The 22,135-nt window shown below is 38.6% G+C and overlaps 2 protein-coding genes across 5 annotated transcripts in view; one reads left to right on the forward strand and one right to left on the reverse strand.

Moving 5' to 3' along the window:
* Positions 1 to 21,836, forward strand: part of LOC124774901 (hydroxyacylglutathione hydrolase, mitochondrial) — a 109,178-nt gene extending 87,342 nt beyond the window's left edge. For all 4 annotated transcript variants that reach the window (XM_047249561.1, XM_047249563.1, XM_047249562.1 and 1 more), the window contains exon 7: positions 21,642 to 21,836. The gene's annotated coding sequence lies outside the window, so the exon portion shown is untranslated. The remainder of the gene's footprint in view (positions 1 to 21,641) is intronic.
* Positions 3,589 to 22,135, reverse strand: part of LOC124774902 (high mobility group protein B2) — a 30,712-nt gene continuing 12,165 nt past the window's right edge. The window contains exons 3-5 of the mRNA XM_047249565.1: positions 21,580 to 21,724; positions 4,339 to 4,593; positions 3,589 to 3,908 (exon numbers count right to left, since the gene is read on the reverse strand). Coding sequence (XP_047105521.1) covers positions 3,810 to 3,908; positions 4,339 to 4,593; positions 21,580 to 21,724 — 499 coding nt within the window. The 3' untranslated portion in view covers positions 3,589 to 3,809. The remainder of the gene's footprint in view (positions 3,909 to 4,338; positions 4,594 to 21,579; positions 21,725 to 22,135) is intronic.

Below are 22,135 nucleotides of genomic sequence, written 5' to 3' on the forward strand. Positions count from 1 at the left end.
CGATTGCGTTGAAGGTTTTTAAATTTCCTTTTACATAAGATGAACTACGTGCGATAATGTACGATGAATTTCTTAAATCACAGAGCGGTTGACTCTCAATTAAAAATCAACTCTTTGAGTAAGACTATCTAGAAGAATTTCGAGCTCAGAAGATCAGACACTTACGTCGTTATTAAAAATTTTAGTAGTACACATTAGTGTGATATATCTCAAAGTGTAACACGTGCAAAAAGATCAACATTATATGTGGAAGCTTAGCTTCTCTTACAGCTTATTGATCTTAGAGACCACGATTATATGTGAAACCATTTTCTTGTAGCAACACTATGTATATTAATTTAAACCATTAACTTTTCTTATTTGCGTGTTCGCGCTACTTAAGAGTGATCTTGCTATTGGCTGACTACATCACGTGTCCTACGCTGTCATCAGCTGGCGAGCTCACGGCACATCAAAGATCTTTCCAGAACGTGTTCCTCCTCCCCCCCCCCCCTCCCCCTCCCACGAGTATCGTTTTCTAAAGTGCCGGGAATTTTTCATTGGCGTATAAAACCATAAACGTTCAAATGACTGATAAGTTTTACAGTGCCGAGGAAAAGTATACAGTAACTTAACACGGGAATAGTTTATTTTCACCCGGGAGAAAGTGTATTTTTAACCGGGAAATCCGGGAATTTTTTTTTCCTTGTCCATGTATACACCCTGTTATTACTGAAATACACAGTTAAGGAATTCATTTCTTAAACATGTCATTTAAATGCAATCCAGTGTGCCTATTCACTCATTTAAACAATGAACAAAATTCTGCATGGCAACTTGGCATTCAGAAACTGGGATGGCTGCCGCTTCACTATTGTTATTTTTCTTTATTTTCCTCCAGAGAAGTCAGATTATTGGCATACTCTTCTGCTGTGACATATCCCCATAAGAAAAAATCCATAGGGCTCAAATCTGAACAGCAGGGAGGCCAATTTAAGTCGCCCCTCCTGGGATCAGTTTCCAAGAGGAATTTCATGAACCCGCAGTATAGATGTATTGGAAATGTGTGCTGTAGCTTCCTCCCCCCCCCCCCCCTCCACACACACACACACACACACACACACACACACACACACACACACACACTGATTTGTTGCACAAGTGAAGAAAGCTCTTCAGATATAAACTTTCTTCTGAAACACACTGAACAACAGTGCAACCTGTAAGCTTGGCTACTATCTGCACTTTTGTTCAAGCATGTATTTCTTGCCATGTTTTCATATTTTTGCCCAAACCCTGTACATCTGAAGTATTTTGCAAAGCATATGTTTCGCAATTTATTAAAGTGACAGACCTATGTGAGCAAAATAAAAGATTAATCAGATACAGCAAAGGGCCACTTTGCATGTTTATGAAATAACTTTATTGCGTCGCCAATTCTCTTATGAAAGATATTAGAATGAATACAAGAAGAGTATTATATTCCTGTTAGTGAGTCACAACATATCACTGCATGGAATAAGATTCTTGTGAATAAGAAATAATATTAAAGTAGTTTGATGCTGTGACTCAAATTTATTTCCATGGCTCACATTGCAGTGGTGTACAAAATGTGTCATTAAATCATTTTGCTGCAGAATATTTCTATACTGATTAGCCACTACATTTTCATACATACTGAAGAACAACAGCTTTTCTCATGATCAATACTTAAGACCAGAAGGGCTAACCAGTTCTACAGGTTTCATTAGGCATTCTTACAAGGTTATACGTCCACTATAAGTAGCATCTGTAGTGTATTCACAAGGAGATGAATGCATTCTGATACTGGCCACCATATCAGCTGTCAACTGCTACATATTGCTTATTTACATACTTAAAAACTAAGAGAGCATATAACAAAAGCTTTCAGGACTTGTGGAATTGAAATGGTTAGTTTCATATTGAATGATGGTGCTTATTGCTACTAATTCCATACCAGTTCTCATAACCAATTTAAAATTAAAGAGGACCAGTAGAAAAACTTGCAGTGTAGCAATAAAAAGATTGATTACAATTCTGAACATTTATTAACATGTGATACTGACTTCTAAGTGCACAAAAATCGCTTTAAATCAGTCTCATTATATTTCTCATCCATTCATAATTCATTAGTATTGTTGCTACTGTCTGATTCAGCAGTATCAATAATGGGAGTCCATTGGCTTCAGCATACCAGCCAAATAACTTAACCACTATGCTATGGTGGGATTTCAAAAATCAATGTATATTATTGCAGCTTTATTCATCCACTGCACTGGTCTTTAAGTGTCTTGGGTCCACAGCGAAACATAAATACTTGTGCCTCCTTTTGCACATCACAACTAATTCAAAGTATTGGGTAAATAAACTTATGTTTCAAAGTATAGTAATTTCTTTATTAATTATTGGAAACACATTTCAATCAACTTTGTCATCAGTTCTTCAAATCTTGAGAGAAGATTGGAAATTGCAACTTGCATCTCTCTCTCTTTCTACAGTCTTTTGCAATCTGTATTTCGTGATGATGACTGCCAGTGCTAAAAAAAACCTACATCAAGTAAGTAGGATCTTGCAACAAGTATCAAAACCTGCAGGGTCTTGTTACCTACTTGTGGATACTCCTGCTTCAATGTGCCCCAAAACCCTAGCAGTAATGAGGAAATTAACTTAGATTTCAATTGGAATCTGAAAAAAATATCAATAAGTTGCTCTTGTTCTTCAAAAATAAGTGTTGATGAAAGTTCTGTACATAAATTTTAAATTTACCTCTTTTTAGCCAGTAGTTCCTAGTGATTTCCCAGGATTATCTTTGCAAAATTATAAACTCTGAGAGAGCTGAAGCCTGCTTATATGTCACTGTTCATGACGACAACTGGAACAAATCTTTATTTATATAGTTCTAGTACCCTTTGCCATTCTCTGAGGGCGAAGGTCTATCTGGTGCTGCCCATGATGGGCTTCATCACTTGTCAATAGATGTACTGATTTGGAACACAGAATAACATTCACTTCCCTGTGGCTACATATGCAAAATTCTGTATTAGATCGCTGAGGTAGGCAGTGACCAGATACAAAACACAAGTGGGTCAAAGCCAACTAACTTCTGCTGATCCAGAACTGGGAACATCTTGTTCACCTCTTGGGAACAGCCACACACACAGCCAGCATGGGGAGGAAAAAAAAGAAATTCCTGCAGTCATATAAACAGTTTTTAGTTTATTATTCTTTCCATGTCACATCCATGAATGGAGCAGGAAGCAGCTCTGTAATGTGACAGAGTATCATATGGAATAGATATACCAGACCTACCAACAATCGGATTACTGCAGCAGGTCACTATCTTGCAGCCATGTTTCATCTCGTAGTATGCTACACAGAACTCATGCCCTTTACTGCTGTCTAAAAATATGTAGTAAAAGTCTTCTTTTTGTAAATTTACTTTACAAACACAGGTTCCATCATTGGTCAAGTGTACCGTAATGGGTGTCTGTGCCTTTAAGCTGTAGCTGCCACCATCCATTCAAGAGGAACAAGCTTAAGTAAAAAGGTATCTACTGGAGTGATACATTATTTCAACTTCCCCAAGAAAGCTCTTCTTACACATATCTTTAATTGGCTTCACTGCCTCTAGATACATTGACATGAAAATAAATACAGTGACAAACTGAGGTTGCAAGCCAATGTCACATTTCACTCCAGTGTTCAATTTACACAAGAAGACAAAGCACTCCTAACCTCCGTCCAAAATAACAGATAACAACAAACAGTGTGTTTGATTCCATGTGTGGCTGTATATTTGTTAGTTTAGTTCACACATCATCTTCCACAGGAGTCTGGGTACGCTTTGCATACATCTGCATCTCGGCTGCATACTTCTCCTTTGACTTCTCGTACATATCGTAGTAAACCTGTAACACAGTGCCGTGTACCAAGATATTATAACACTACTGGTATTACAGCTTACCTATGTACTTACCATAAAGAAATAATGCTTATTAAAAAAACTCCTAGCAGCAGTAAAGAGAAATTGACATAAGCAGCTGCAAGCTTGAAATAATTGTGTATTTCAGTTCCTGACCATTATACAAAATCATGTATTCTGTAGTAAAATGCACATGAAACACAGTTTATGATGTTGTCTCCACCAATGACAACTTTTATTTATTTATTTATTTTTTTTTTTTTTTTTTTTTTTTTTGAAAAAATTAAACTTCAAAGAGCATGTTTTATGTTAAGGTTGTATCTATGACAGACACAAGGACACTAATACATAATTGTAACTAAACAACTGTTGCAAAATATCATGTATGTTTTAATGCTTATTTAGCATCCAAATACCTTTTTATCTTCAGCTGGAAGGGTGTTCCACCGACTAGCTAACTGCCTTGTAAGTTCTTGACGAGATGTTTCTGCTTCTCCTTTTTGTTCGTGTCCTAAGCGTTCCATAACAATTGGCCGCTGTTCTTGACAAAACTGTAAGAAAGGGTTTGCTGGCCGTTTTGGAGCATTTGGATCAGCATGTTTAGTTCCTTTACGTTTTCCTGTTGAACTATTCCCAGATTTGCGACTTATCTTCTCGCTTGCTGCAGTTCCCTATAAGTACGGAAAATTTACTTATGTATAATATGATACTGAAATTACAATCAAGACAAATAATAAAGGGTTTTTACGGGTAACCTGGCCATGGTGGCAGCACCATTGTTTACACCCAAGAATCACAGAGGGGAGTGCGGGGGCGGGTTAACAATAGCATACACTCCAGTATTCTTAAAATTGGAGTGCTGTCACATGTATTTAAGTGCTGCACAATGGAGTTCCAATTTACTGCAAGACCAGAATGTAGACTATTTCTCACATTAGCCGCTCATGACACTTCGCTGATCGTATCAGTAAAACTACCTTTCTTAGTGATATTCCTCAACAATGACTGTAGATTTGTCATCTACTGTTTTGTTTGAAGCCATATTGAATGACTTTATATTTTCAGTTTCTCTGTCTGTCACCATCATGGTATCTCTCCCGTAGTAGCAATAGAAATTGCACACTTTTTTTTTTCCTCTCTCCATGATGCACAGCCCTCCAAGTCTCCTGTGTCATCACACTAAATCTAGTATCACAAAAACAGCAAATGCAAGTTGACTGTGTGGTATAGAACATAGGTGGGCAACCAGTAGCCCAGGACTGGCTTCAACCTGGCCCACGGTAAAAATCTGGGTTTCACATGAAATGAGACCTTCCTCAAAAACAGGTGCTATCCATATCAATGTGCTACCCCATAAAAATTAAAGTCATGGACACTGTAATTTTGACTTTATGCATTTGGAGCATTGCTGTCATGCTGCGACGAGGCAGCCCATGAGTAAGTACGTGAATCAGGCCCATGGGGTGCCAAAAGTTGCCCCACAAACACACGGCACAGGGGTGGGGTAGTGTATTTGGCTAATAGCCTGAAAGTCCCGTGTTTGTTGAAACATGTGTAAGGAGCCTTTGATGGCAACTGAAAAGCAACTTGAATATGATACACAAGTCACTGAAGTATCATTACATTGACAGGCTCGCACCAGAGTAGGTGACACACAACATTTATTAGCAGCAAAAACATCAGCTGTTATTTTTTCAGGTTAAGAATGAGATGCTTGACATATTAAAACTATGGATTATACTCTTTTGCAAGACTCCAGATCATTTGTATGGAATTTAGCATCAAATGGAATGATAGCATCAGTGGAATAAAGAGGAGGATGGTGCTCCCTTAAAATATGAAAAGTTCAGCTTTCCTTGTCTCTATGTATTTTTAAGTTTTTTCTGCATGACAGTCCAGAGATTTCCTATTACAATCATAGAGAACTGACAACAAAACAAAACTCTTCATTCACAACAATGAAATGTTGCCTAGCATTGTTTGACAATTCTTGTCAGCCACTGCCAAGCTGCAACATTTGTTCTCAGTGAGGTGATCATGAAAAACAAATAAATCGATGGCTGCTTTAGTTCACTTTATTGTAGAAGAACTGTTCTCTCATCCGCAAATAATTATTCATTCATTCAGCCATTTACTAAAATCAAGCCCCATAAATGGAAAAGTCCTGGTTTGTGTGACAAAAGCTGTGAAGTTTGTGCAGGCAGTTTTCTTTATATTGCTCAACATATTGCAGAAATCGCTACCTGATAATACATTTATCTACATAGTAAACTCAGGCCATGAAGGCCCAACAGTACCGACCAGCTGCCATGTCATCCTCAGCCATGACTGGATGTGGTTATGGAGGGGTATGTTGTTAGCACACTGCTCTCCCGGACATATGTCAGTTTATGGGACCAGAGCCGCTACGTCTCAATCCAGATTGGAGCCACTACTTCTCAATCAAGTGGCTCCTCAGTTTGCCTCAAAAGGACACGATACTTGAATTCTGACACAGTTGGCATCGCGTCCATTCTTCCATAATTTGGACACCACTGACTTACTTACCTTTAACTTGCCAACTTTTGCTGTCATCATCTCTGTCAGCACTATCAAACCTCTTTTGTTCTCATCATTAGTAAAATTAATTATTTGTTCCTTGAGGCTTTCCTCGTTCTTGGGCAAGATGTAAGACAATGTGAAATTTCCACAATGTTTAATCAGTGCAACTGATCACCATCTTCAGGTGCGACGTACACATTGTTGAGACTGTGACTGAAGCCTCCTATTTATGCCAGTCTGAGAAGAAAGTGCACAGGCATGAACGTATCAAATTTGGTGCGACCAGTAGTGCAGATACCTTGATCGGCAGTGAGAGTGACAGCTACACCATGTGATCAAAAGTATTCAGACACCTGGCTGAAAATGACTTAAAAGTTCGTGGCGTCCTCCATCGATTATGCTGGAATTCAATATGGTGTTGGCCCACCCTTAGCCTTGATGACAGCTTCCAATCTTGCAGGCATAAGCTCAATCAGGTGCTGGAAGATTTCTTGGGGAATAGCAGCCCACTGTTCATAGAGTGCTGCACTGAGGAGAGGTATCAATGTCAGTCAGTGAGGTCTGGCACGAAGTCGGTGTTCCGAACCATCCCAAAGGTGTTCTATAGGATTCAGGTCAGGACTACGTGCAGGTCAGTCCATTACAGAAACGCTATTGTCTTGTGACCACTCCGCCACAGGTCGTGCATTATGAACAGGTGCTCGATCATGTTGAAAGGTGCAATCGCCATCCCCAAATTGCTCTTCAACAGTGGGAAGCAAGAAGGTGCTTAAAATATCAATGTAGGCCTGTGCTGTGATAGTGTCATGCAAAACAACAAAGGGGTGCAAGCCTCCCTCCATGAAAAACATGACCACACCATAAAACCACCCCCTCCGAATTTTGCTGTTGGCACTACACATGCTGGCAGATGACGTTCACCGGGCATTCGCCGTACCCACACCCTGCCGGATCACCACTTTGTGCACTGTGATTCAATGTCTTTCCATGTTTACGCTCCTTACACCAAGCGAGGCATTGTTTCCCATTTACCGGCGTGATGTGTGGCTTATGAGCTGCTGATCGACCATGAAATCCAAATTTTCTCATCTCCCACCTAACTGTCATAGTACTTGCAGTGGATCCTGATGTAGTTTGGAATTCATGTGTGATAGTCTGGATAGATGTCGCTATTACACATTACGACCCTCTGCAACTGTCAGCAGTCTCTGTCAGTCAACAGACGAGGTCGGCCTGTACGCTTTTGTGCTGTACACGTTTCCACTTCACTATCACATTGGAAACAGTGGACCTAGGGATGTTTAGGAGTGTGGACATCTCATGTACAGATGTATGACACAAGTGACACCCAATCACCTGACCGCGTTCGAAGTCCGTGAGTTCTGTGGAGTGCTCCATTCTGCTCTCTCACGATGTCTAATGACTACTGAGGTCAGTGACATGGAGCACCTGGCAGTAGGTGGTAGCACAATGCATCTAATATGCTAAATGTGTGTTTTTGGGGGTGTCTGGATACTTTTGATCACATAGTGTATGTCACCTGTCAGACAATGAACCAACAACTTCAACAAATGCTCAGCATCTGTCAGTCACACTGTGTGCTGCTGCACTCCAGCAGCCTCTATTGGGATCCGCCTGCCAATATACTTATCCACATTGGCGTGTGCCCATCCTTGCCGCTATCATCTGAAAATCTGTCGCCACCACGGCGTCACCCCTTGTACAACCAATAGTTTCTCTTTGTGATCTTAACATGGCCAGCACTCGATCCCACGCTGTAATAAGTCGGTGCTCTGTGTCCCTGTTCAGCACATTAGTAAGCTGTGAATTTCCAATGCTGCTTTAATAATGCTGTCCCAGTACAAGAGGACAATGAGAGAATTTTGTCCTGTACTGAGACAATGCTTGACTGCTGCAGATTTCTCTGCTGATCCAGATGTGTGTGTCATCAATGTTGAACGCATCTGTCCTCCACAGTATGACAAGTGTGTCGAATGTATGATGGCCCACAGCTGCAGGGAATCTTACAGACACAAGGCCTTCTTAAACCACTGTCATCTTTCACACAGCCCAAAAGAGCTCACAGCTTTGTTGGCAGACAAAAGACGCATTTAGCTTTGTTTTTCTAATAATCTTTATATTTTCAAAGAAACATTGCCAACCTACAGCAAGATGACCATTCCTCTTTGTTCTTCACTTTATTCCAGTTTCTCATTTCATCTAGAATGTGCTGGGCGCAAGGCACAGTGAATTTTACTGTTCAGAATATCCATCCTCTAAAAATACAGTACAGAGATGGCATATCTCATCAGATACGCTGTCTGAATCTGATAGGGCTCTTGCTCTGTGGACCAACATCCAAAGCAACCACTTCATTGTGCATCTTAGACAAAGTGAAGAACAAAGGGGAATGGTCATTTTCCAATATGTTGGTAAAGTTTCTTTGAAAATAGGAAGATTATTGGAGAAACATAAAGGTAAATGCATCTTTTGTCCGCCAACAAAGCTGTGAGCTCTTTTGGGCTGTGTGAAAGATGATCTTGCTGGCTAAACTATGAGGTCTTTTATGCTCATCGAATAACAATCTTGGTTTAAGATGTTCTGGTGACTGTCACTAGTCGTGTGACCAATGTATTTCATACTAATGCTGGGTTACCAATAGGTGCTAAGGATAACTTCAGTTGTTTTCTACCTGTCCAGTCTCCTGATGAAACACTTTTGGCCTAATTTCCTCCATTTTCAATGCACAAAGTGCCTCAAAAAAGAATTGGAGTTTGTGCAATCATTCATGAAACAAGCAATGATTCTTGCACACAACCAATACATACTTGTGCGAAGTATTGCAGAAGGTGCTGACATGCATAAAAAATTTGCTGCAAAAATTCAGGAGCCAACTTCCGGGACACTTATCTAGCACGCTCTTTGTGAAATTGGAGATCATGCACAGTGTGGTGTGATCAACCATGACTATGGTTGCTTAAATGCCACATGGCACTTTCAATTTTATATCACAATGACTGCAGTGTTTTCAGAAGTTACAATGCATTGTGCCTCACAAAGAGTGTTGACCATGGACACCCAACCATTTGGGAACTTCTAACTTCATTCATAGACTGCTGTGACAAACATGCAACACCATCTTGGATCTTTACAAACTACAATACATGTCACACTTACACTATGAGAAACCAAATAACAGAGTACTGTTGGTTGCCAAAGGGGTAGCTATCTTTGTGCTACTTCAGACATCTCCATGACAGCTGTCAAGGAGTAAACAATCAGGATACCATTAGCAGCATGTTTACCACATTCTCTCTTTTCTTATATGTTTATAGTTTCCATTTGACTCTTCCTGATATATAATTATGTTACATGTATGACATTTATGAAACTGAGCCGTGGTTAAAGCAAGATGTGGAGAGAGTGAGGATAAACAGAGAATAGTAATGATATGAAATTTGATGCTAACAGAATCCATGAGGCATCGTATCATATGAAACCTTCTGAAAGCCATCTAACACATACATTCAAAACAATTTATGTGAGGGGCAATGTCTGTCATATTAGTCTACTCTCCACAAGTGTGTTATGTTGCATGTTAAGCTTCTTAGAATTTTTCCTGCCATTCTCCAAAATATTGCTCCAATAACGTATAAACCAACTTCTGATACATTTCTCTAGTTTGTATTTAAAAGTTTGGTATATTGGTTCTTAAAAGACTGGGTGATATAATTAATATCACTAAAGAAGTATGGTCTGATCATTTACTGCTCTGAAAATATTGGAGAGAGTATGTGATGGCCCATGACACCACTCAAGTTCTGGACAGAGAATTTTAACAGATATAATTGTAGATGTGATCCTTTATATATGACAGAAGGAAAATAAGTAAGATCCCTCAGGGAAGAGGCAGTAATTCAATTTTATCAAATAAAACATACCTGCTTTCATGAAATATAATCCTCATGTGACTTCTCTGATTTTTATAGGTATTTAGCTTTGGGAGACCTATTTTGGTTAATTAGTACCTCAGATTCTAACAAGCTTTTGATCTGTTCATTGTATCATGAATCTTTCATACTAGTATATTCTGCCTCACATGGATTTCAATTTCCTTCACTAGTGAACAGTCCTCCCTTTAACTGATCTGTCTGTGGTCTTATTCATATTTTAGTACTCTAATTTTACTCACAGTTGTATGAAAGTTATTACTAATGGCCCAAATCAAACTTACACAATGAAGAAAACGGTTAATGGAACAAACAATGATTGAGATGCTAGACATATGAGGTTCCTATGTTACTACTTGCTATTAATCACTCAGTGCAAAATTAAGAATGACTCCACTTCCAACTACTTTTTCAGCATAACTGTGATCCTCTAAGCTTCAGTCTTACAGGGATAATGTTTGAACTGCAATTTTATTCATATCATTAACCAATTTATTTCCTGTAATTTTTCTCGCACTCTTATTCATTATCTCTTCTGGTGATGTGACTAGGTTCTCTCCCACCCATTATCTTGGTTATTAGGGATAACAGAGGTACCTCTGATCAAAATATTAATTCTTTTATCTACTGATATTTTTACCGCAAAACTGCTTCAGTTGTAACTTATTTTTCTGAGGAACATATCCTTTGCGTGGCTTTCCTTTTGTAATTACATCCAGTTCTTGATGAGATTCTTTGCAATTCCACTTCTTTTCTTGTTCAAATCACGAGGTATCAACCTTGGCATTGACGAAGTTCACTCGAGTAATTTATGTTATTTTTATAAATCAACAGGAAAAGTGTAAAAACTCTCAACTGCTGTTGAAATTCTAGGTTTTTGTTATAAAGAAATGCACATATGCTACTCTGCTATGTCATGGTGTTTACACTGAGCTGACCACACCTTGCTGAAGTCTAATTGTGCACTGAGATGACATTTGTATAGGCAGTGTTTTACTAGATAAACTGCTAGGTAGAAACTGGAGTCAAATCCAGGATTTTAGCCCCCACCCCCCTTCCCAAGATTTGCCTCTGGCAGAGCTTAAGGCTTTAACCATAAGCTTACTGACATACTGGACATGGCACACTGAAAGGGCAAAAGTTTTCTTTTACCCATGTTCACACCCATTTTTCAGTGCCTTTTCATTTTATCTGAATTGTTAACCATGTCATTCCATACAATAATATTAACAATAAACCCCAACACCATGGTAATAATAAAGCAAAGGTATAAAATGAACTATTTCATCATATTGCTTTTATTATTGAAATTACTGTTTTTAAAGATATTTAGTGTACTCACCTGCCTCAAAATTTCATTCAAACATCTTTTTGATAACATTTTATTGCTGCAGTTTACAAAAGATTTTTAAATCCAGAGAAATTATTTTTTCCATTAATCATACTTAGGGACATTGTTTCTTGTTACTGCCAATTTTTGTGTTTTTATGACAACTTATTTTTGGAGAATGCTCTTTATTTTGTCTTAACTCATTGTTTATCAGAGTTTTATTGAAAATCAAAGTATGGCAGTCAATTACATTACAATTGTTTCTATTACTGGAAAAAGGAAACATTTATATTATAACTATGAAGTTAAAGAACTCGCCAACCAAATACTGTCGAAAGGTTTTCGAAGTAAGTGTCACAATATGATGTTCTCTTCCAAGACTCTGTGCTGCTTCTCTGTCAACACTTTTCAATAATGTGAAAACAGTCTCTTGAAATCCATTTCGAACACGGAAGCCAAAACTGTCTACAGCACAAAACCAAAAATTTGAAAAGTCCATATTTTATGTTGGCTTAGAAAGTTACTTTTTCAGTAAATTTGAAAGGGATTTATATCCCTTCAGCACATCTACTCTGAAGGTACCTGGTATTCTAAATACACTAAACAGGCTCCCTGCTATGTCACCACTAACAAAGATCATGTAGTTTGCTAGATACATCATTAAAAACGCCTTTCCTTCAATAATGGACCCATATTAAAACAGCCTGAGCTTGGAATAGAGGTACCAGTTTTTTCCACTGACAGTACATTTCCTGATACTTTTACACGACAAATCATAGCAACAATGAGGGTGTTTTGAAGGGATCTTCATTGTGGCACCTCAATTAAACTGCATATTTTTGTAGTATGCAGACAAATACAAAACTACAAAATACATCACTTTCTGGAGCCGCAAACATGAAAATGAAGATGGCACCTGCTGGGTCTGCTTCCACAACAGAATCACAGCACTGGACACAAATTTGTGTCTTGGGAGTCAAAAACAACACTCAACATGTTTACATAAAAGTTTTCTGGGTATGGTACCACATCATATTCTATAAAATTACTGCCGGAGAAAACCAACGCCTTGGCCACGGTTGCAGTGGCCTCCTCCTGGGTCTACTGGTGTGTTCAGTTACACATCGGTAGTGCTCGCGCCTCGTGTTGACAGTGCAGTCTGTTGGCTCTGATTGCTGGCAGCCAAGATGGGGCAAGCCTGAGTCCATCCTCTCTATTCATGTTCTTAGGATGTTTTAAGTATTTCAATGGCCTCTCTGATTTTGCATTTCATCATCATCGGCTGCTTGGCCAACTCACAGGCTTCACTGAAGAACCTGGTCACAGGATCCATGACGTGCTAGGCTCCACTATGGACAGGGTGGATGCATTACACACTGCAGGTGTGCACAAGGTGGAATGCAAATGTGGAGAGGCATACATAGGTGAGACTGGCAGGCCGATAGCAACACTAGTTTGGGAACATGAGCACTACATTCGTCTAGGGCAACACAACAGATTTGCAGAGGCCGACCATCAACAAGACTGTGTGAAAGAAATAAAATTTAGCGAAGCCTGTGTGTCGGCCAAGCAGCCGATTATGACAAAACACAAAATCAGAGAGGCCATCGAAATACTTAAACACCCTAAGAACGTGAATAGAGAGGATGGACTCAGGCTTGCCCCATCTTGGCTGCCAGCAATCGGAGCCCAATAGACGTACTATCAACACGAGGCGTGAGCACTAATGGCGAGTAACTGCCGCTGTGCGGCCGACGTCCAGCACTTAGTAAACAGGAACCAACTTCTCATTCGCTGGTTATCACAAATCATGGCACTCAATACAAGAGCCAATAGATAACAGAGGTTACGCTTTCCCTCCACCACAGTAACCTATTAAAATAAAGTTCCCTCTCCTTCTTCCTTACGTGACCAATGAAATGAACAATCTTTTTAAAATTATGATGTAATGGTTTGTGCAGTGAACAGTAATAACAAAATATAAGGGACAGCATAGCTAGAATGCACCAGTAGAACCAGGAGGAGGCCGCTGCAACCATTGCTGAAACATTTATTTTCTCCAGCAGTAGTTTTATACAATACGATGCGGTGCCATACACAGAAAACTTTTATGTTAACTGAATCTGGCTGCAGAAGCCTATGCAATTATACTTACAATGTTTCTTTAAATGTTATTTTTAGTGTCCTGTAAAATCACAAAGGGGAGAGGTGGTGGAGAGCCGGGTGTAAGGGGGCCATTTGCCCCCTCCCATAATATGGTGTGCAGAATTTTAATTCATTACTGAATTCTCACTAGTTTCTCAAAATATCTCTCTTCAATTTTATTAAAATGCAGATTTCCCATTGGCGAGCATGAGAGAAAATACTGTGACTTCACCGATCGCACACAGATAGCGTTTGCCCATCTGCCACACTGTTCACAAGAAATTGTCATTTTCTCAGTGTAGCAGCACTGTTGACACCATCCTGCAGTCAAGGCTGATATGAACTTCCACACTCTACTGCCAAAATCGTGCCCCTGTGTCCCCCCCCCCTCTCTATTGCTTCCTTGTACAGCCCTTATCGAGCTGCGGAAAAGGCTCGGTCCAAAAATGGATGCATTCAGTGTGTGTCACAAGCTATAAGGACACTTTTCTACTCCCACATAAGTGTAAATGTAAACCTGGCTGTATGACACTTTGCTAACATCTGTCCTCAACACCCCAAATGACACCCCTCTCTTAATGACAAAGGTAGTTTACCTTTTTTTCCATTCAGAACCAAGATCTGTTACAGCCTGGTGGGATTACATCCAGTTTCAAACAGATAAGCAATTTTAGTAAACCCTGAAGAACATTATAGGTGTGCTCAAATGTGGACCCAAATCAAACAGTTGGAAAAAGAAAGTTATTCTCTACCTCATAAAAGAGGAAAAAGTGTGGAATTTCAACCCCAGTGGTTTGAGTCATGTCAAATTTTATGGAATGGAAGACAAAGAAACATGCTGCCATAAAGTCATGATTTTTCCATCCAGCTGCCATAGATGGACATCATTTCTAATTGGGGAGAAAAGGCCCATCTTGGTTCAGTCCTAGACTGTTAAGTAAGCTGTATCAGCCAATAATTTGCTTGTGGTTTCGGGAACTTTGCTACATTCATTTATTTGAATGCTTCCCCTGAGTCATGAAAACAACCTGCAGCTTTCATAACATACACTGTTCACCTTAGATTATTAAGTCAACTTTACAAAAAGAGAAGGCATAAAAAACCCAATAAATCCATCAACACGATCCTATGTAAAGTTCTGTAAACAAACAAAATAATATATATTTCATCACAGTATCTAACAAAATTTTCTGTGAGTCTGACTCATTTTCTATTTCAAAACTTTAATTTTCAGTGGCAACGTAATATTACTGGTACTGGCAATAGAGCAGGAATATATTTCCTAACTCGTTGGATATGCTTGATTTATTCATACCAGAATGTAAATAAAGATAATCAACTTAGGAAAGGTGACATTCATAATAATATAAAAGATGTATTTTACATTACTAATATTGTAGGCCTAGCTTTTAGGTTTCAAAATAATTTACCTTCAAAAATGTACTGAATAGACAAATATGAATTGTTAAAGGTACTATACATTTAGTATACTTCCTGTCAAATTTAGCTCTTGGTGCATGACAGATCTTTAAATTCATGGAAACTGTTACATTAAAAATAATTCAGCAGCTTTCCATGGTTTGCAGCCTAATCTGTGGTGTAGCCCAAGGACTGATTGGCTGATAGAAGAGAACCCAGCATGCAGACACCATGTTGATTTTTTCAGAGTCATCAGTCTTTATGATCGGTTTGAGGCAGCCTGCTAAAAATTATTTTCTTGTGCCAACTCTTCACCTCAGTGTAGCACTTACATGCTCTGTCCTCAATGATCTGTTGGCTGCATTCCAATATCTGTCTTCCCCTACAGTTTCTACCCTCTACGGGTTCGTCTAGTACCATCGAAGTTATTCCCTGGTCTCTTAACACATGTCCTATCATTCTGTCCCTTCTTCTTGCCAGTGTTTTGTGCCAATTCTGCAGAGAAATTCCTCACACCTTACCTTAAGTCTACCTCATTCTCAGCATCCTTCTGTAGCTTCAAATCTCAAATGCTTCAATTCTCTTCTATTTGGGTTTTCCCAGTCCATTATTTACTACCAGATAATGCTGTGCTCTAAACATAAATTCTCAGAAATTTCTTCATAAGATTAGGGCTGATGTCTGACAATTGCAAAATTCTCTTGCCCAGCAATGCCCTCTTTGCCTGTGCTAATATACTTTATATGTCGCCCTTGCCTTATCAGTTACCTGTTATTTTGCGACCAAGATAGCAGAAGTCCTTAACTCCATCTACTTCACAGTAACTAATGTTCATGTTATGTTTAGAGATCAACTCATTTTTCTGATATTCCTCCTCATCACCTTAGTCTTTCTTTGGTTTACTCTCAGACCCTATTCTGTACTCATTAGAGTGTTCATTCTGTTGAACACATCCTATAATTCTTCTTCACTTTCACTGAATATAGCAATACCATCACCAGCTCTTATCACTGATATCCTTTCACTATGAACTTTAAGCCCACTCTGAACCTTTCTTTTATTTCTCCCATTGCTTTCTCGATGTATATACTGAAGAGCAGGAGTGAAAGATCACATCCCTGTTTTACACCCTTTTTAATCTGAGCATTTCAGTCTTGGTTCTTGTTCATGCTGTATATTAATCCATGTTTCCCTATAGTTTATTCCTGTTTTTCTCAGAACTTCGAACATCCTGTACTACTTTGCATTGGTGAATGCTTACAAAACATATGAACATGTCTCGATTTTCCTTAAGTCTTGTTACAATATCAGTCACAATCTGAGAACTGCCTCTTTTGTGCCCTTACTTTTCCTAAAGCTAATTATTCTTTCCAGCAGATAGGATGCTTGAGATGTAAAGCCGACTATGTGATAATTCTCACACTTGTCTGCCCTTGCTATCTTGGGAACTGTGTGACTGGTATTTTTATGAAAGTCCGATGATATGTCTACATCCTCAGATTCTAAACAACAACCACTTCCCCCAACGACGTTAGAAATTCTGAAGGAATGTTATCTATCCTTTCTGCCTTATTGGACAGCAAGACTTCCAAAGCTCTAGTAAACTCTGACTCTAATACTGGATCCACTGTCTTACGTAGACTACTCTGTCCTCCTCAATCATGTCATCAGACAAATCCTCCCCCTTATACTGGCCTTCAATGAACTCTTTCCACTTACCCACTCTCTCCTCTGTGATTAACAGTGCAATTCCCATTCCACTTTTAATGCTGATGCCCTTGCTTCTAATTTCACTGAAGGTTGTTTGACTGCTCTATGCTGAATCATTTCTTCTGACAACCACTTCTGTTTTGATTTCTTCAAATTTTTCCTACAACCATTTTGCCTAGGCTTTTCTGCAGTTCCTATTTATTTCATTTCTAAGAGACATATTTCTGTATTCTAAAGTGCGTGTCATTTATGTTGGCGGCCAAGTTTAGGTTCGTTCTGCGCATCTGAGGTCACAAAACACAGTCAGCCAATGAACAGAGAACGACGTTGCCACATCTCGACTGCAGTGCAGAGCATGGACGAGTGTCTTCAGTTTTAGAAACGTTCAGTCATAAATAAAGTAATAGAACAAAAGCAATGTCTTGATAGCAGACATTCTTTTATAGAAAGTTTGGAAAAAGCATTCTTTATACCAATTGCTTCATATTCTATTAACTGATTAAACCAAACAAGCAATAAGACTCCTAATTCAGGCGATAGCAAGGAAAGGTGTTTGTATCATTCTCACGAACCGCTTTTTCACAATAAAGAACAGCGGTAATTGTTTATTTCCTATTTTACTTCGACGAAGTGTGAGTAATTCATAGTCATGCAAACACTGTTGGTAAGTATTCTGCGTGATGTCTTATATTCCTCGTGGCGTTGTGTAGTCAGACGAGGTGCGTTAGCGTAACAGTGAAGGTGTTGGGCTCCTACGTGAAAGGTTAGGAGTTGAAACCTTGTGCGGTGCTTAATATTTTCATTATTTAAAAACAATATCGAAGTGCCTTACTTCACAAATTATATTCGTTTGAATGCAATTTTTTGAAATTTCTAGTGCTTTGTCTCTTCATTAACCCTTTCGCTGCTGCAGACACGTGCTCCCCGCATTCCACGCTGTGCGCGATTTTGTCATCACTGCACTGCTCGCCTGTGCAGACACATGGTGTTCCCACTGCTTTGACACACTTATCATTCGATTTCACAAAAACTATTTGGCCCAAAAATTTGATTTTTACACGTCTTATTGACTGATACCTTCTCCCCATAAATGACTTAATTTTGTTTCAATGTTCAACGCAGTTATTATGCAGCATTAAATGTAGTAAACCATTGCACGAAATTTCGAAGAGTTTGCAGAGGTAGAAGTCCATAGCGTATACTTTCCGTATGGTCGATTTTAGTTGCCACAATGTTGAGAATGAAATGTGGACAAGATACCTAAATTTCATATAAAATTTACTGTATAACAAAATCTCATTTAAGTACGACATAGGTGTCGTCTGTAATATTGAGAAATATTCCATCTTTCGCGACTGTAATAAAAGTATTATTTACACCGGATGCGTTTGGCTTTATTTTAAAGCACTTCAATCAAGGAAAGGTATGGCACATACACAATGGCACTCATGTTCTCTTTCTTGTTTTTGTTCCACAGTCGCAGTTTTACCAATGCTACTGAATCCTACTCTTCTGCAACTGTAATAAGGGACTTATTTAGACCAGACGCGTTTCTCTCTTTTGAAGCATCTTCAGTGGACAGTATTTTGTCTCCTCCATTGCCAAATCACCTTTCGTAGTTTTGTGCTGCGGTAACACAATATTCAACGTTTGTGTTGGCAGATCAGTGTTTTAGCAAATAAATGATGTTTGTGTGTGCCACACACAAAAATTATATTTGACATAGCTCAGAGCACTTCACTGATAGACGGTATATTCAAGTTCTAATGTTTTTGTAAGTCCACAGTTTTGTTTAATGTATTTTGTCTACTTCCTTTTGATTGATTGAAGTGCTTTAAAATAAAGCCAAATGTGCTCAGTGTAAATAAAACTTTTGTTACAGTCGCGAAAGACGGAATATTTCTCAATATTACATACGACACCTATGTCGTACTTAAATGAGCTATTGTTATACAGTAAATTTTATATGAACTTTGGGTATCTTGTCCACATTTCATTCTCAACATTGTGGCAACTAAAATCGACCATACAGAAAGTATACTCTATGGACTTTTACCTCTGCAAACTCTTCAAAATTTTGTGCAATGGTTTACTGTAGTTAATGCTGCATAATAACTGTGTTGAACATCGAAACAAAATTAAGTCATTTATGGGGGGAAGGTATCAGTCAAGAAGATGTGTAAAAATCTAATTTTTGGGCCAAATAGTTTTTGTGGAATCGATTGATAAGAGTGTCAAAGCAGTCGGAACACGATGCGTCTGCACAGGCGAGCAGTGCAGTGACAAAATCGCGCACAGCGCGGAATGCAGGGAGCACGTCTTTGTAGCAGCGAAAGGGTTAATGCGGCCGTGGTGGCTTTACTTCATGAACTGCGCGCTCCCCCTACACGTAAGCTTGCGAACTATGCTATACTATGGCGCTGCTTCTATTGGCGCGTGCGTCGTGTGCAACTGGCAACGCAGCAATCTTCCGCGTCTGGGCTGGCATGCGCGAGCCACCAAGATAAAAGAATTGAACTATAGTTTCACTGCACATTTTTGTATATCCACCTTCCTTCATTACTTGAAACATTTCTTCATAGTTACCTTCTTTGTATTTATGCTTGTCTGTCTTAACATGTAATTGCCATTTTTAGGGACGTCCATTCCTCTTCAGATGAACTGCCTAATGTGGTATTCATTATCTACTATCTTTACTCCCAGAGAACGTCAAACATATCTCGCCAAGCCTCAGTATTTCACTTCTTTCCATAATTATTCTTCTGGATGAATCTCTCCAGCTTCTGCCTTCTCTTCATCAGTACTAAACTGTCATACAAATCATTTCCTATTTCAGATTCACTGTCTGATCATGATGTAATCCAACTGGAATCTTCCCGTACCTCGAGCTCTTTTCCAAACATACCTCCTCCTCTCATGATTTCTGAACAGTGTATTCACTATTACCAGCTGAAATTCACTGTAAAATTCCATTGGTCTTTCTCTGTTATTTCTACTACCAAGCCCATAATTTCCTGTTTCTCTTTCTGCTGTTCCTTCTCCTACTACCACTTTCCAATCCTTCATGTTTGTTAGGTTATCATTTCCTTTTACACACTGAATTACCCATTTCAGATCCTCATATACTGTCTCTATCTCTTCATCTTATGCTTAGGCCATTGCATGTGTGGCTGAACTACTATTGTTGGTGTTGATCTGCTTTCAATTTTGATGAGAACAACCCTATCTCTTAAGTATTTGCAGTAATTCACTCTCTCTGCCCTACCTTCCTATTCATAACAATTCCTACTGCTGTTGATATGACCCTATTTTCGTCTGACCAGAAATCCATCTCTTCTTTCCATTTCACTTCACTGATCCCCACTATATCTAGTTTGACTCTCTGCATATTTTCTAGCTTCCCCACCACACTTAAGTTTCTGACATTTTATGCTCTGACTCACAGAATGTTACCCTTCCATTGGTTGTGCTGATGATTACCTCTCTCTTGGTAGTCCACTGTAACAGACACAGATGGGGGGACTAATCTGTTATCTTTTGCCAAAGGAGAGATCATCACAGCACTTAATCAATTACAGGCCACATGTCACACCTGAACACACGGTGTGGCTTTAATGCAGTAGTTCTTGTGGCTGATTTACACATTGGCAAAGCTGAAGTACATATTTTATTTGATGGTTTTTGTATTTATACTTGCACACTACAAAAATGTGCAGTTTATAATTGAAATACCATATTGAAGATCATTGGTTTTGGTACTATTTACTGTGGTAAAGGATAAGGAATGTTAAATCAGGGAATAAAATTGTTACTGGTTAATATTACGCCTAGGTCAGCAGTTGCATATTGAGGAAAATAATGGTCATTATATACAAACCCAAGCCTCGAGAGAAAGGTCAAGATCCAATTTCGACATTGAATAATTAGTAATTACCAATATCAGTAAATTTTTGCATGGGAATTGGGAAAATATCAAATTTCATTACACTTCTTAATTATCACTGATTTTGTGTTGCTGTACATGAGGAAGTCTGATGTCCTTAATTATACCTTACACTAACGTAAATTAAAGATTTATTCTGAACTCTTCACAGGAATTCTTAAAAATAATGTGAAAGCAATTACATTTTGTTACAATACAATTACTTTTGGCACTTATTATATTACTCCACTATCGTATCTTGGACAACTTTAGAGAGATTCCTCTAGATGTCTATGGAATATGGTTCACATAAGTATTAGTCTGCTTATTACGCATTCAGTTCCAAAGTGTGGATCTTACAAATGATAATTAAAAAAAGTTAGGTACATAATTCCCCTGGACATCATACAGACACCACTGCAAACATAATTTTGAGTGAGCACAAATTCAGTCTAATATTACAGTCCATTTACAATACAAATCAGACCTCTGCTCAGTCATGTCAGAAAGAGAATAAAAATTATAATAATACATGTGTGTCAAAGTTCGCAATCATGATGGCTCATCATACTTTCATAAGTGTATTGTTACGGATAATAGGTTTGTAAGCTCATTGTCAATAAGAAAATATGTGCTATACCTTTGTTGAAGGTGTCCGTTCTATATTTTTGGACTGATGCTTCTCCGTTTTAACTGTTGCAGAAGAGCTTGGTTCATCTAATGAAAGCTGAAGGTATGCATTCCGCCAATTATCTCCATGCTGGTCAAGGCAGTCCATCAAAAATCTGAAGAAAGAACTCTATATTCAGAAAATTAACCTTTAAAATCTTAGAACTGTGAATGGCCTTACCCTGTAAATAAATAAGTAGCTACAGAAAATAAATTTAATGCCTAATATTTTAGGTTTTTATTATACTCATCTATCATACACAATGTTATTGCTTAAAAAGGAAGAAGTACAAATAAAAGTCAGTGGTTAATTTTTGCACACAACTTGCAGAAGAATTTTTCCATTCTATACTGTGACTTGCGTAAGTTCTCAAAACAAAAATTTCACTGTGGCAGCTTATCTTAGTCTTGCTGTAGTTATAAGGAATTTTACCTTTTCTGTTGTAAGATTCCTAACAGCAGATTTCTGCTTTAGAACTGATACACACATGGTGGAGAAAAATTTTGTCATGAAATTTTAACCCTGG

This window comes from Schistocerca piceifrons, chromosome 2, assembly GCF_021461385.2.
Source record: "Schistocerca piceifrons isolate TAMUIC-IGC-003096 chromosome 2, iqSchPice1.1, whole genome shotgun sequence".
In the NCBI taxonomy this organism is placed as follows: Eukaryota; Metazoa; Arthropoda; class Insecta; order Orthoptera; family Acrididae; genus Schistocerca; species Schistocerca piceifrons.